General features: G+C 48.8%; 5 protein-coding genes across 5 annotated transcripts; 2 read left to right on the top strand and 3 right to left on the bottom strand.

Annotated features, from left to right (window-relative positions):
- Window positions 1-49: 49 nt before the first annotated feature.
- Window positions 50-1,783, bottom strand: FOXG_02987 (ubiquitin-conjugating enzyme E2 J2). The gene is made up of 3 exons (XM_018380466.1): window positions 1,494-1,783; window positions 1,361-1,440; window positions 50-1,303 (listed from the first exon to the last, which is right to left on the bottom strand). The coding sequence occupies exons 1-3, from the start codon at window positions 1,518-1,520 to the stop codon at window positions 616-618; spliced, it is 795 nt and encodes a 264-aa protein (XP_018236744.1). The 5' UTR covers window positions 1,521-1,783; the 3' UTR covers window positions 50-615.
- A 148-nt stretch (window positions 1,784-1,931) lies between these two features.
- Window positions 1,932-4,000, top strand: FOXG_02986 (uncharacterized protein). The gene is made up of 4 exons (XM_018380465.1): window positions 1,932-2,053; window positions 2,107-2,226; window positions 2,278-2,464; window positions 2,515-4,000. Exons 1-4 carry the CDS (start codon window positions 2,021-2,023, stop codon window positions 3,750-3,752), a joined length of 1,578 nt encoding a protein of 525 aa, XP_018236743.1. The 5' UTR covers window positions 1,932-2,020; the 3' UTR covers window positions 3,753-4,000.
- A 3,904-nt stretch (window positions 4,001-7,904) lies between these two features.
- FOXG_02985 (ATP-binding cassette, subfamily G (WHITE), member 2, PDR) lies at window positions 7,905-12,629 on the top strand (the record flags this gene model as incomplete). The annotated part of the gene is made up of 4 exons (XM_018380464.1): window positions 7,905-8,583; window positions 8,736-9,346; window positions 9,394-9,777; window positions 9,825-12,629. 4 exons carry the CDS (start codon window positions 7,905-7,907, stop codon window positions 12,627-12,629), a joined length of 4,479 nt encoding a protein of 1,492 aa, XP_018236742.1.
- Window positions 12,630-13,025: 396 nt separating this feature from the next.
- Window positions 13,026-13,570, bottom strand: FOXG_18449 (uncharacterized protein; the record flags this gene model as incomplete). Its single annotated transcript, XM_018398529.1, has 3 exons — window positions 13,026-13,253; window positions 13,308-13,462; window positions 13,510-13,570. The coding sequence occupies 3 exons, from the start codon at window positions 13,568-13,570 to the stop codon at window positions 13,026-13,028; spliced, it is 444 nt and encodes a 147-aa protein (XP_018236741.1).
- A 608-nt stretch (window positions 13,571-14,178) lies between these two features.
- Window positions 14,179-14,902, bottom strand: FOXG_02984 (uncharacterized protein; the record flags this gene model as incomplete). The annotated part of the gene is made up of 2 exons (XM_018380463.1): window positions 14,179-14,600; window positions 14,650-14,902. 2 exons carry the CDS (start codon window positions 14,900-14,902, stop codon window positions 14,179-14,181), a joined length of 675 nt encoding a protein of 224 aa, XP_018236740.1.
- Window positions 14,903-14,914: the final 12 nt, after the last annotated feature.

Below are 14,914 nucleotides of genomic sequence, written 5' to 3'. Positions count from 1 at the left end.
TTTCTTGTAGGTAGACCAGACCTCAGACCTCCCCGCCATGCCGTAGGTGCCCGCGTTAAGACTTGCGCTAAACTTCAGGGGCCTCGAGTGGGCTAGCGCAGCCAACAATACTCCCGCCCGCCGGATAGTAACCAACAAATAAAGGTTGAGCTTCTGCGGTGAACAGTCATCAGCCGGCTTCCGACATTTAACTCTGATTGTAGCCTTGTTTGAGGGTTACAATAGGCTGGGCTTGTTGTTTGTCTACGGAACTTATGCTAGTTGCCTATCAAAAGCTCGGCTGCCTGCTTGTTTCCGCTTGACTTTGCTTGCGTCAACTGATTCTCGCGGACGGATATACACTTAATACAAGGAGCATTGTGGCATGTTGGTCTACCTGTTTGATGTATTAGAGTCTCTATCCGATGAATCATAACCGATGCAGGCGATTGAGCTGATGACAATCAAATTGAAACCCATCAAGTAAACGCTCATTGAATGTCCTGAAACGCCATATCGAGACGCGAGTCCTGATATCTGGCTTGTTAACCTATTGCGCCCGCCAGTCCGCCAGTAATAAAACAAAAGCTAGAATTAGATGAACATGAAGCCCCTCACAAATAGAACTCTCCCCAATCATTCATCTCCGCTAACGAGTCTAGCGACAAGGACGTAGAAGAAGATAGCCGCACCAGCAACAAGAAGTTTGTTGCGATAGATCCACCCTGTGCTGGCATCTCTTTGTTGGTTGACCACATCAACAACGGCTTGTGTTTGATGACCGCTAGTCCCTGAAATACCAAGCTGAGGTCGACAGGATCCGCTGTTATCAGCATCTAATCGTGTACCGGTGACAGGGTCAACCTTGTTCTTGGTCATCCACTCCCAATTCTCAGCATCCACCTCTGGCCACTCTGTTCGAAACTTGGCGCCGCCGTCACCAGCCTTGATGTTGCCCTTCTGGACAGGGCCTGTCTTGCTGTGTGTGCCATTACCAGTCGAGTTCCACCAGCGTGATCGAGCGGCGAGGGAGCGTCGTTCGGCGGCAGTGCTGGAAACGGAACCGGTCGTCATCTCTTCGCTTGTCATGAATGAGAGAAGGCCGATTAGGATAGTTGAAACTTCCCATGCGGGGTTAAAAGACTTCGGGTGGAAATCGGAGATGGACAGACATAGTCGCGACGAAGGCTGGAATCGACCGGACGGAGTGTGCATGCGAATGGCGGGAGGAGCAAACGGATAGTTTGGGGGGAACATGAGAGTGCCCCAATACTGACCGCCATGATAAGGAGTGTCTTCAGGACCGGTAATGATGTAGTGCCATCTGAGTTGTGTTAGCAAAGTCGACTCGCGACCGAATGTTGGGCGTGACGTAACATACTCAAGGATGTTGGATTCGGATGGATGAGCGACAATGTAAGGAGGAGGGTTCTCTGAAATGGTTTTATATTCGCGTGTCAACTATCCAATAATTAGTATTGCACATTCAAAGTGGTGGGACTAGAAGTACATACACGCTTGGTGGCGCCTTTGCTAGCCATGCTGACGATCTGAATGTGTTGGGCTTAGAAGTTGACAAAGAGAACGGGACAGATTGCGGGTCGCGTGAGTAGAATCGAGGTTGAAGAAATTAGCGAATTAAAGGAAAGGAACGAGTGTTTATGAAACTCGGGTGAACTGAAAGAGAAGATTCTCTCTAAAAACTCAAAAGCAGCGATATCTTATGCTTGAGCGCAAATGAAGAGTGTATAAGTTGAGATGAATGGAGATGAACGCAGGAGGAGGCACTCTTTGCCAGGCACAGCGGTCCCGCTAGGTCCGGATAGTTCGTGGCTGTGTATCACATGCCATCCTATGACGACTTTGAAGCGCCACAGCTTTGAGCCACAGGTCTCGGGTCCACACCCGCGGGAGCTCGGGAAGTACGTACCGGCGATTAATTGGAAGCTGGGCTGTCAGGGTCCAGTTGGTGGTCCGATACTCTTTAAATCGACATCGTGAGGCTATTGCAAGCAAAAACTCGGCTCTTGAGCTACCCAAAATGGCTGCAATTCCTGGGTCAACCGGGGGTCCGGTAATTCCATCCCACCATTGAGACACGAGGAGCGATCATCTAACATGAAGCAGTCCATGGACCCCTTTAACAAGCTTCATTCCGACACCGGTTCTTTGTTGCATGAAGCAGAATCGAAGCCCGAATTCCAAAAAGAGCAAGATGAAGCCAAACAACGGCGTCTGGCTCAGGTGGTATGTTCTCTTATCGATCCGAGCTTCAGATCATTTGTTAATTTTGTGCAGATTGGTGACCAGCAACTGGCGCCCATGACGATCAACGAGCTTCGAATCCACGGTGCGGTCAACACACGAACAAATTTCCTCGATCCCATTTTCCAACCCCTCATTGCCGATGCCTCGAACGCAAGCTCGACTGTTGGCGATGTCATCAACAGTCTCCGTATCGCAAGCAACAAGCTCGATGGCCTACGTATGATTTCCAATAGCCCTCACCGCAACACTAAATTAACTGATCTATAGAAATATTCCAACCTCAACCCGAAGTCTACCTGACCTCTGCCCAACAGACCGATCCTTCTACCTCCCCCACCGATGTGAACGTTGATATCCGAGTCAAGGAGCTGTCTCGATTCAAGCTACAAACTGGTACCGACGTTGGCAATGGAGAGGGATCCGCTTATGGTTCGCTATTATGGCGAAACATGTTTGGTGGTGCTGAGATGTTGACGCTTAATGCAAAGGCTGGTACACGTACACGCTCAGCTTATAGCGCCACCCTTACCGCACCTGTCAAGAGTAACCCCGATATGAGGTTATCGCTCGAGGGTGTGGCTTCAGCCGCTGAAAAGCCATGGGCTTCTCATGAGGAGGTCCTTAAGGGTGGTACACTGCGATTTTCGTGGCTGAACCAACAGCGCGATACACAGTCCGTTGAGTATTCAGGCATCTGGAGACAGATTACTGGTTTGGCCGAAAACGCCAGCCCAACAGTCCGCGCAGATGCTGGTGACTCTATCAAGAGCTCTATCAAGCACACATTCTACAGGGAAAGGCGTGATAACCCTCAACTTCCTCAGAGCGGATACATGCTCCGATCTGGACTTGAGGTAGCTGGTCTTGGTCCTCTTGCTGGTGATGTTGCCTTTTCCAAGGGTGAGGTCGAAGTCGGTGGTGCTGTCCCAATTCCTTTGCCAGGCATTCGTGAGCGAACAGGAATCTCGATTGGTGGTGGATTGAGACTAGGTTTGCTTTGCCCGTTGCCTCTTGGTTATGAGTTTGGTGGAAAGCTTCGCCCTACTCGTATCAACGATCGCTTCCAACTTGGAGGACCAACAGACGTCCGAGGCTTCAAGCTCGGAGGTCTTGGCCCCCATGATGGTTCTGACTCTGTCGGAGGCGACGTCTTTGCTGCTGGCAGTGTCAACATGCTTCTTCCCGTTCCCTACAAGGGACCCGATTCCGGTCTACGGTTCCAGCTCTTTGCTAATGGTGGTCGTCTCGTTGCTCTCAAGGACAGCAAGAAGTCCTCCAGCAGTGGCTCCACGCAGGAGCTGTCCGGGACAGCTGTCCGAAATGGCATGGTGAACGCAGTCGGTGAGTTTTTCAACGGTGTTCCCAGTGTTGCTGCTGGTGTTGGTCTTGTTTATGCTCATCCTGTTGCTCGTTTCGAGCTGAACTTCAGTTTGCCTTTGGCTCTGAGGAAAGGAGAGGCTTCAACGAAGGGGCTACAGGTCGGCGTGGGAATCAACTTTTTGTAAAAACATAGATATCCTTATGACTGAAATACCACTCTTGCGTTTCAAATTTGCAGTTCAAATGCCAAACTATTGCTGTTCCTGGGGACTGGTAATGAATTCCTCTTGTGATCCTTTGTGGTATTTCGGTAGATAGCTCACATTCGCCCCTCTATATGTTTCAGAACATCTCCATTCAATAGACATATCAGGGCTTATAATCGAATAAGTGCATTCAAAGGACACGTCGAGGGAGAAGTCACAGGTCCTAGAAGTATTCATGTATCTCGCTTCTCAGTTCCAACACAGACAAGCTGGTGTAAGTAGGAACTCACACAAAACGTACAGGTTATCAGACCTTCAGCTTTATAAAATGCCTTGGTGTCAATTGCTAAACCATGGTATTTATTCGTAACAACTTCCGACGGAGTTTCCACAGCTATGAAGTGAACTTTTGGATGGGTTTACAGAGATCCTCAACGTCTTGTTCAGTCGCGGCCCTTATTGCACCTTAAACAAACGACTATCTTGTTTAAATGAATTGTAAATAATCAAGAACGGAAGTTTAAGTGGATGACATTCTTCTGGCCAGAAGTACTTCTGTTATAGACAGATTTGGCGTTGAGCAGCTCTAGGTTAGCTAGATGTTTCAAGATGAGAAACGAAACACGTTCTTATGAAGTTTCACGTATACGTATGTATGCATATATATTTGCTGTTTCTCTATTAGATCAGATGTCTTATTAAGATGTGATTTTAAGTTTGGTGTGTCTCTGTGGTTTGTTATGATATCTCGTGGAAACATCGAGACAATGAGTTACCTTCAGGTTTGCAGGAAATTGCTACCAAAACATGGTCAACATCAAACATGACCACAGTTCTCCAGGTCCATTTTACACGGATGAGAAAATGATACAATCGCAGCATGTAGTTGAGAAATCTTGTCAATTGTTGTGGTTTTGAACAAGATACTACACCATGCCTAACTTCACAAAACACCACCTCCACCGCCAAACTGTCAATAGGTCCCTCACAAGAATCTTGGCTAAAAGTCCTTTTCACTTACTTCTCAGAAAAACCTTTGGGTTCGCCTTTATATTCCCATCACTCAGCTGTTCGTCTTTCTGCAGACTGTAACGCGCTATGTAGGGTCTTCGTCAATTTATCACGGACAACACAAAATGTCCATATAAGTCTCCGAAGGATTCAACCCGGAAACTTTTAATAAACAGCCAAAATACCATGACAGCACACGCATTCACACTGAACACATCCTGCAGTAAGCACACACGCGGCCAATGGCTTACGGATGAACATTATCCGGTCAGCTTCTTACCCCTGCCTTGCCCACCTGCAATTCAATCACAGCGTAAGACAAAGACGTATCGCAATGTTTAAAATCTTATGGTTTGGCACTAGCATGCGCAGCTTCCGTGTTGTTGAGCACATTGGAGCACATTCACGATGCGGAGCGGACTTTGTAGTGGACCTCGTTAATGATCGACCAAGCCCTTGCTTGAGGAACGTTGGGCCTGCAGGGACCGTTTAATGGTGTAAGATTTGAGGGTCTTTTCATCTTACGGTCGCAAAAGTCGCTTTCGGATTCGTGGCGCGTGGTGTGAGGTGTAATTAGACGTATGGGTCTTGACATTCCGTTGTACCATGGGTTCAGTCAGAGATTGAGGTTGAGATGGCAGAATGGTTATGAAGTTTCAGATGAAAATTCGAGGTTGTATTTGCCTTTTAGAGCCGATGAAGATCGGATATAAACTCGTTTGTGGCCAGAAGTTGAGTGCCAAGGTAACAATGGACAGGAAATGAGACATGATCGTCAAGCGTGATCGGATCTCGATTGTACCGATCAAAATAGAATTATCTAGAAATAATTTCTATTGCGACGTTTGAACATGCATCAAGATATCAATGTACCCAAGTCTTGTCAAGCCATGTTTGCTCAACTTGGGGATGAATATCAGATTTAAATAGGCTTATTTGCGACTCGCTGCTCCCAAAACACGCTACATCGTTGAAGAAACTTGCTCACATGCTCCCCAGTCACTAGCCACAAGAAGCAAAACCATCAATTTTTAGCATTCGCCAGGAAGCAAGAAAACCCTGCTTGATATATACGCGTAGGTTCGATTGCAACAGAAGACGCAGCCATCACTGCTGCTGTCTCATCAAGGATCGCAATCACCCCACAATAGTAACAAAGGGGTCAAAATTGACTCAGCAACTGAAAAAAAGCCCTTGACATTTCAAGCTGACTAGCGGGCCGTGTGGACGGGGGGCGGACGGGTTGTCGGGTCCTTGGAAGACCCCGATAGAAATACGGAGTAAGCTCAAGCCACCACTAACAACGAACATTAGCCGTGCGTTGGTGTTTATCGATGGATCTGATCAACAACGAGAATCCTGGCGCTGACGGCCAAGCTTTATGAGAATTAACCATCCTGTCGGATCGTTTGGCGAGAAGAAAAAGGCTCAGAGAAAAGGGAGTGTATTTTCCGGCACAGAACTCGAATACGTGAGACTGTCACCACCAACATAATTGCGCATTGTCCAATCAGAGGTGTCTTACCGGGGGATCTTCCATCCGCTGTAACGTGTAATTGGCTATCGGCCGACGGGTTTTTGCAACGACCCGAATGATGAATACGCGGTTTCGCAACCTGTTTGAAGTTGGGATATGAAAACAAAGTTTTTTATCGTTGCGGAGAAGATCGGAGAGATCTGTCCTTGTTTGAAATAATAGTTTCTGATCACCGCTCCTTACAAGGGAGATAATATTATCATTTAGATCTTGTAGGGCTCTTGGTGGATAAGGAAGCGCGACAAATAGGGTTTGATGTAGCGTGGTAGAAGATGAGATTAGCTGTGTTAGTCGAGATAGAGTTCTCCAGTGTCATGTTTCAAGAGAGGGTCGGATGCGAATATTCAAGAACCAATACTGACCGTTTGATGATCACCAGAAAGTCGAATTCTGATGGTTGTGGCTTAGGTGAGCCTCTAACGCAATGTTAAATCATAATGGCTCACAGTTACGCTACCAGTCAGAATCATTTCTATGCGAGTGTAATACGACGAATAACATGGCATCCAGGGGTACGAGCACTAGGAGCGCGGAGTTAGTAGTGGGGCATGTATGCAATTCGCTGCCATTCCCGGAATCATCTCTCGCTTAAATGGCCTGGAGTGTCGGAGTTTGAAGGTACCCGTTATCCGCCAAGAATTGTCTCTCACCCTCACTCTCAGACGCTGTGAACAGGCACTGTGATGATTTGACTCAACAGCGCACCCCTCTATGATTGCCTAAATTGTCATTGCGTATCGGGTCGGGTTGTTGGTAGTGTGCGAAAGGGCAAATTGTTTCTTAATGCCGGCGAGATGAAGAGGCGTAGTGGATAAGAACTGCGGACTTTGTTACGGCGTTGACACATTGACGAGTATGATCAACTGTTGCGGACTGAAAACTTGGAATATCATGGCGATATCTTGAGTCAGTTTGAGTGTGAAAGCGAAGAAAAGAGGTTAAATACAGCAATCACTAGAGAGTGAGGCACTTGGAGCGGCCGCCAGTAAATCGTTGACAGCCAACCCAGTGAGAAACAACCCCTACAGAGGCTTGCAGCCGCACCCGCTTGCACTTCCAAAAAGCTGCGCTAGAATTACCTACCTGGGCGTGTACACCCCTTGTCGTCTACACTTCAGTTTCGGGCTTAGCCGACAGGTGGACCTTTGCTTGGACGATCCACGCGAGTTTATCTCCATTCATCTGTTAGGTTAGCTTACCGACGGAGGACATGACGAACTGAGAGAGTGAGAGCTCGTTCATATTTTACATATTCTCCTGACCTCCCTCCTGTTTTGTTTTGCATTGTCCAGGGTCCTCTTTCTTACACGCCTCTTTACGGGACTGCTTACTCCCTTTTGATCGGCTGTCTATTCATTGTCGATCCTTAATACCTGCCTTTTAATACCTTTTCTTTTCTTGTTGTTTTGTTTGAATTGGTCTCCGTCAATACTCGACTACCAATTCGCATATCAAACAACGTTCCACACTCAACTCACAACCCCGATACGAAATACGAAATCCTGCAGTCACTGGGGTATCACTGACCAACCTCGAAACTCAATTGCGAGAATCCCAAGTAGATTCGGCCGTCACAATTCATCATGTCGGCGCTCTACGGGATCAACGCTAATAACGACGCCACTGCTGCAAGGCAGGGTGCTCCAGGCGCAGGCTCAACTGGTAACAATGTGCCTGCTGCTGACAAGCACACCGACGACGAAGCGATCAACGAGAAGCCCTCATCATCACCTGCCGACACTTTGGGTAAAGATGAGGAAGACGAAGATTCAGAGATGGAGCGAAGAACCTCTATTGTTCAGGCCCTCGCTCGCTCTTATTCACATGCCTCTGGCACTCACCCCAATGGACAGAATCCTTTCCAGGCCGGCGAGGATTCACCTCTTAACCCCAACTCTCCCAACTTTAACGCTCGCGAATGGGCAAAGTCTGTCGTGGAATTAGTTCACCAGGACGGCGCTGGTTTCCGATCTGCTGGTGTTTGCTACCAGAACCTCAATGTTTACGGTTATGGTGGTGCTAGCGATTACCAGGGCGATGTCGCAAACGTGTGGCTCTCTCTGAGCGACCTCGTCGGAAGAGTCACTGGTCGCAAGCGACAGCGCATTGATATCTTGCGCAACTTTGATGGTGTTGTGCACAAGGGCGAAATGCTTGTCGTCCTTGGACCTCCTGGTGCTGGTTGCTCCACCACGCTCAAGACCATCGCTGGTGAACTCAACGGTATCTACGTCGATGAGGGGTCTTACTTCAACTACCAAGGTGAGTCGAATTGCAACTTTCGCACAAAAGGGGAGTTTTGGTTCCACGAGACTCGATCTTTTATTGCGATCAGCAACGGGCTTGTCGCGTGCAACACAACTTGCACCTACATGCGCCCAAGTAACCAGTATCTCTAACATAATGCGCCACAGGTATGACCGCCAAGGAGATGCACTCCCACCACCGCGGTGAGGCTATCTACACCGCCGAGATTGATGTTCACTTCCCTATGCTGTCTGTTGGCGATACCCTCACATTCGCTGCCCGAGCTCGACAGCCCCGTCAGCTTCCCCAGGGCTTGAACAGAAACGACTTTGCCGATCACCTCCGAGATGTCGTCATGGCTATGTTTGGTATTTCTCACACCGTCAATACCCGCGTTGGTAACGAGTACATCCGTGGTGTCTCGGGTGGTGAGCGCAAGCGTGTTACCATTTCTGAGGCAGCTTTGTCTGGTGCTCCTCTGCAGTGCTGGGATAACTCAACTCGAGGTCTCGACTCCGCCAACGCCATCGAATTCTGCAAGACTCTTCGTCTTCAAACCGAGCTTTTCAACAACACCGCTGTTGTGTCCATCTACCAATCGCCTCAGAGTGCTTATGACCTGTTTGACAAGGCCACCGTCATCTACGAAGGTCGACAAATCTTCTTTGGCCGCGCTGACGCTGCTAAGCAGTACTTTATTAACCTGGGTTTCGAGTGCCCTGCTCGCCAGACCACCCCTGATTTCCTTACTTCCATGACTGCTCCTAACGAGCGAATTGTTCGTGATGGTTTCAAGGGGCAGGGTTCCTCGAACTCCCTGATGAGTTTGCTACCGCTTGGAGAAACAGCGCCGAGTACAAGGCTCTGCAGGCTGAGATTGAGGACTACAAGGTCGCTCACCCAATTAACGGCCCCGACGCCGAGGCTTTCCGTGCTTCTAAGCAGGCTCAGCAGGCTAAGCGACAGCGCGTCAAGTCTCCCTACACTCTCTCCTACTCCCAGCAGATTCAGCTTTGTTTGTGGCGTGGATGGCTGCGACTCAAGGGTGATCCGGGTATCACTGTTGGCTCTCTTATTGGTAACTTCGTTATGGCTCTTATTATCGGTTCCGTCTTCTACAACCTGGATGAAACTTCAAGCAGTTTCTTCCAGCGTGGTGCTCTCCTGTTCTTTGCTGTTTTGATGAACGCTTTCGCAAGTGCTCTCGAGGTAAGCTTTACTCCAATCTCACTCTTGACCAATACTGACAGTTTCAGATTCTGGCCCTGTACGCGCAACGTCCAATTGTTGAAAAACATAGTCGTTATGCATTATATCATCCGTCTGCAGAAGCTATATCTTCGATGCTGTGCGACATGCCGTACAAAATCGCCAATACGATCGTTTTCAACATTACGCTTTATTTCATGACAAACCTCAAACGCGAGCCAGGGGCCTTCTTCTTCTTCATTCTCATGTCTTTCGTTGTGGTTTTGGTCATGTCCATGATCTTCCGTACCATTGCGTCTGCTACTCGTAGTTTGTTCCAGGCTCTTGTCCCCGCCGCCATTCTCATTCTGGATCTTGTCATCTTTACTGGTTTCGTCATTCCAAAGCGTTATATGCTTGGATGGTGCAAATGGCTATACTGGATCGACCCAATCGCCTATGCTTTCGAGGCTGTCGTCGTCAACGAATTCCACAACCGAGACTACACTTGCAACGAGTTCGTTCCTAACCCTTCGGTTCCCGGATATGCCGATGTTGCATCGGAGAACCGTGTATGCAGTGCTGTTGGTGCTGAACCTGGACGAGCTGCAGTGAACGGTGACCGCTACGCCGAGCTGCAGTTTGGATACAGATGGGAGAACCGCTGGCGCAACTTTGGTATCGTTATCGCATGGATCGTTCTCTTCACTTTCACCTACATGGTTGCTGCTGAACTCGTTTCCGAGAAGAAGTCCAAGGGTGAAGTCTTGGTCTACCGACGCGGTCACAAGCCTGCTGCCGTTGCCAATGCTGAGAAGAAGCATAGCGACCCTGAGGCTGCTATGGCTCACATTGGTCCCGTTGTCACTGCTGAACGCACTCGAAGCCGAACCAACAAGGATGGCGGTATGCTCCAGGAACAGACCTCAGTCTTCCAGTGGCATGATGTTTGCTATGAGGTCAAGATCAAGGACGAAACCCGTAAAATTTTGGATCACGTCGATGGTTGGGTCAAACCTGGTACCCTGACAGCCCTTATGGGTGTTTCTGGTGCTGGTAAAACCACTCTGCTTGATTGTTTGGCCGACCGTACTTCTATGGGTGTTATCACAGGCGAGATGTTGGTCGATGGTAACCCTCGAGACATGTCCTTCCAGCGCAAGACCGGTTATGTTCAGCAACAGGATCTCCATCTTCAGACCTCGACAGTCCGAGAGGCCCTCAACTTTAGTGCCCTCCTGCGCCAGCCCGCTCACGTCCCCAGGCAGGAGAAGCTCGACTATGTGGAACAGGTTATCAAGCTTCTCGATATGGAAGAATATGCCGATGCCGTGGTTGGTGTTCCTGGTGAAGGTCTCAACGTCGAGCAACGTAAGCGTCTTACTATCGGTGTCGAACTTGCTGCCAAGCCTCCTCTGCTGCTCTTCGTCGACGAGCCTACATCTGGTCTCGATTCTCAAACCTCTTGGGCCATTTTGGATCTTCTTGAGAAGTTGACAAACGCCGGCCAAGCCATTCTCTGCACTATTCATCAGCCCTCTGCCATGTTGTTCCAACGTTTCGATCGACTCCTGTTCCTGGCTAAGGGTGGCAAGACTGTCTACTTTGGTGATATCGGCGAGAACTCCAAGACCATGACCAGCTACTTTGAGCGTTACGGTGGACACGCCTGCCCCCCTGAGGCTAACCCTGCTGAATGGATGTTGGAAGTTATTGGTGCTGCTCCCGGATCTCACACCGAACTCGACTGGTTCCAGACCTGGCGCGACAGCCCCGAATATCAGGAAGTCCAGGCCGAACTCGAGCGTATCAAGCGTGAGAAGCAGGGTGTTGAGGATACCGACGTCGATGACGGTAGCTACCGCGAGTTCGCTGCTCCCTTCATGGTCCAACTCAAGGAAGTCCTCTTCCGTGTTTTCCAACAGTACTGGCGTACTCCCGTTTACATCTACTCCAAGGCTGCTCTCTGCTCTCTCGTCGCTCTCTTCATCGGTTTCGTCTTCTTCCGAGCCCCCAACAGTATTCAGGGTCTTCAGAACCAGATGTTCGCCATCTTCAACTTGCTCACTATCTTCGGTCAACTAGTACAACAGTCTATGCCTCAATTTGTCATTCAGCGTTCCCTCTACGAGGTTCGTGAGCGTCCTTCCAAGGTCTACTCGTGGAAGATCTTCATGCTGGCGCAGATTATCGTTGAATTGCCTTGGAATAGTTTGATGGCTGTTATCATGTTCTTTGGCTGGTACTACCCTGTCGGTCTTTACAACAACGCTGCTGACGCCGGTCAAACTACCGAACGCGGTGCCCTTATGTTCTTGTTACTGTTGGCTTTCCTCATCTTTACCGCTACTTTCTCGACTATGATCATTGCTGGATTCGAAACAGCTGAGGGTGGTGCCAACGTTGCTAACCTGCTGTTCATGCTCTGCCTGATTTTCTGTGGTGTCCTCGCTCCCAAGGGAACTCTGCCCGGCTTCTGGAAGTTCATGTACTACGTGTCCCCGTTCACATATCTAGTCGGAGGCATGTTAGCAACAGGTGTCGCCAATACGGAAGTCACCTGCGCCAGCAACGAACTCGTACCCATCACACCACCCAACGGTTCAACCTGTACTGAGTACATGGGTGACTATATCAAGGCTGTCGGCGGTTACTTCGTTGACCCCGATGCCACCTCCAACTGCGAGTTCTGCACTGTCCAGTACACCAACACATACCTCGCCGGCGTCAACATCGACTATGCCGACCGATGGCGCAACTTTGGTCTTCTGTGGGTGTACATCATCTTCAACATGGGTGCTGCGCTGTTCATCTACTGGCTTGCGCGTATGCCTAAGAAGAGCTTCAAGAAGAAGACCACCAAGAAGGAGTAAAAAAAAGAAAAAAATTGGAAAAAAATGAATTTCTTGTACTGGGTATAAGACTGGAGGGTTTTTGTTATTTACTAGAACTTGTGAGGGTGTTGAGCCTTTGCATATAGACGGCATGGCATTGCCGAACATGTACATACGAGTTTTTACTAGACACTGTAATATGATGGACACAGATGTGGGATGGAGGAAGGATACCCATACCCCTTTCAATGAACTTTTCTTAAAATCTTTGGCCCCTTTGATCGAGGTGTGATGTCTGTATATTGTTTCTGACCCAAGCACCCTATCATTTTGAGTAGGATGAGGATAGGGCTCCTAACATCTCAGTTGCAGACTGTCTTCCACTCAACGTCTGAAGAACTATTGAGTCTTCATACCAACCAAACCGAAGTTACCTTAAGAGCTGGGTTCCTCAAATGGTTGATAGTCGCCTATAAACTTGCGATCTACCCCTGCCGGCTCAGACCCAATGCCACAATCACGAAGATCAGAAGAGCGAAAGGCAGTAACATTTGCCTTCCCAGTCCTCCAAGCCTGTCCATCTGTGAGCGATTCAAAAGTCTCATAGTCAGTTGCGAACCCCGATAATGCGTAGTCCAGGACGAGCATTGCCTGGCGGCGGCCCTCATATTTAAGTATTCAGCACGTATAGCACAATGGAGAATGTGGCCCGCTGACGCCTTCATAGCCCGCGATCGCAACGGGTAGGTTCTTCAGAGACTCCCAGCCCATATAATTGATAACGTTGTCTTTATCTTCACTCCAGCATGCCAAGTCTTCGACGGGCATTTCTTTCTCCCACGTGTAATCCCATTTTTCCGCGATAGTTGTGACTATAACGGTGAGCAACAAGTCAAACAGAAGGATGTTTTGTGGTTACCAATTCTTGCAGCCGTTAGAGAAAGCAAAGACGCAATCCTGATAACTTCAGATATCTGCATTTTGAAATAATAGGAAGTGAAGAAGGATTTGGGAGAAGGCTGGTAGAGAACGGAAGGCCGGCATTAAAATCTGGAACGATATAATGAACTCTACTAAGTTACCCTTGCTACAAATATCTGGTTGATAGGATGCATTTCATGGTTTTTGTTGGTTGTTGGTTGTGATTCTTGGTCTAGACCAGTACACCCAGGATATTCCACTGTGCTCGTACATGCTTCTCGGAAAAGAATGCCGAGCATGGTTGATTATATTTTGTCAGAAAATATGAGTCACAATTCCTCCTCGATGCTCTCGGAAAAAACACAAGAATTCTTGTTAGTATGGACCGTTGTAGTGATTGAAGGTGAGTGTAGTCATGACAGGTGAGAGTGAGTCGAGGATTGCATAGACAAACAGCTCTTTAATGATATCGCCAGTTCTTCACTTCTTGCACTGAAAAAGCCCTTATAGGAGCACACAAGCCTAATAGCATTCAAAGTGCTATGGCGGTCATTCATCTTTCTTTTCGACACCACGTTCAACACCACGCTATGCAACAGTCACTCCCAAATCCCCAAGCCTATGTACAACTTTTCTGTTCTTTTACAACTTTTTAAAACATCAACTTTTAAGCCTTGCCAGGCCAGATCTCCTTAGCGACATCGTTGACAAGCTTGAGCTTGGCAAACATCTTCTCCTCAGTCATACCCTCAGCGCCGACAGCGACACTAGCGAAACCGCACTGAGGGCTGATGCCAACCTGCTCAAGGGCCTCCTCAAGACTGCGACCCTGACCATCAGCGATGATCTTGGCAGCGTCGAGCACGCGGTGCTTGATGACCTGGGCATCCTCGAGCTCGGGCTCCTTGGTGGTGATGACACCGAGGACGACGTTCTTGTGCTTGGGGAGGAAGCGAAGGGGCTCGAAACCGCCGGAACGAGGGTTGTCGTACTCGAGGAAGAAGGTATCGTAGTTGAGGACGGTGAAGAACTTCTCGGCGATCTTCTCGTATGAACCCTCGCTGAAGTGCATAGACTTGGAGAAGTTTCCTGTGGCGTGTAAGTGAGTGGATCCGATGTCATTAAGTGAGAAACAAACCTCTGCAGACGTGAAGTCCAACGTGGAGACCCTCAGGTCGGTCGGCAATAGCATCGTTGTGAGCCTTGAGGTAAGTGTCGAACAGCTTGTCAGGATCAACACCCTCATCTCTCAGAGACTGAAGCATCTCATCGGAGCAGAAGTAGGCAAGGGTGGGGTCGTCGATCTGGATGTTTCGCACGCCCTCATCGTACAAAGTCTTGGAACTCCTGACGGGTAAGCCTTGGCCAATCGGCAAAGAAGTCCTCATCATTAAGAGTAAGCC

The sequence above is a fragment of the Fusarium oxysporum genome, chromosome 8 (assembly GCF_000149955.1).
Source record: "Fusarium oxysporum f. sp. lycopersici 4287 chromosome 8, whole genome shotgun sequence".
Taxonomy (NCBI): Eukaryota; Fungi; Ascomycota; class Sordariomycetes; order Hypocreales; family Nectriaceae; genus Fusarium; species Fusarium oxysporum.
This window is presented reverse-complemented; position numbering and strand designations above follow the sequence as displayed.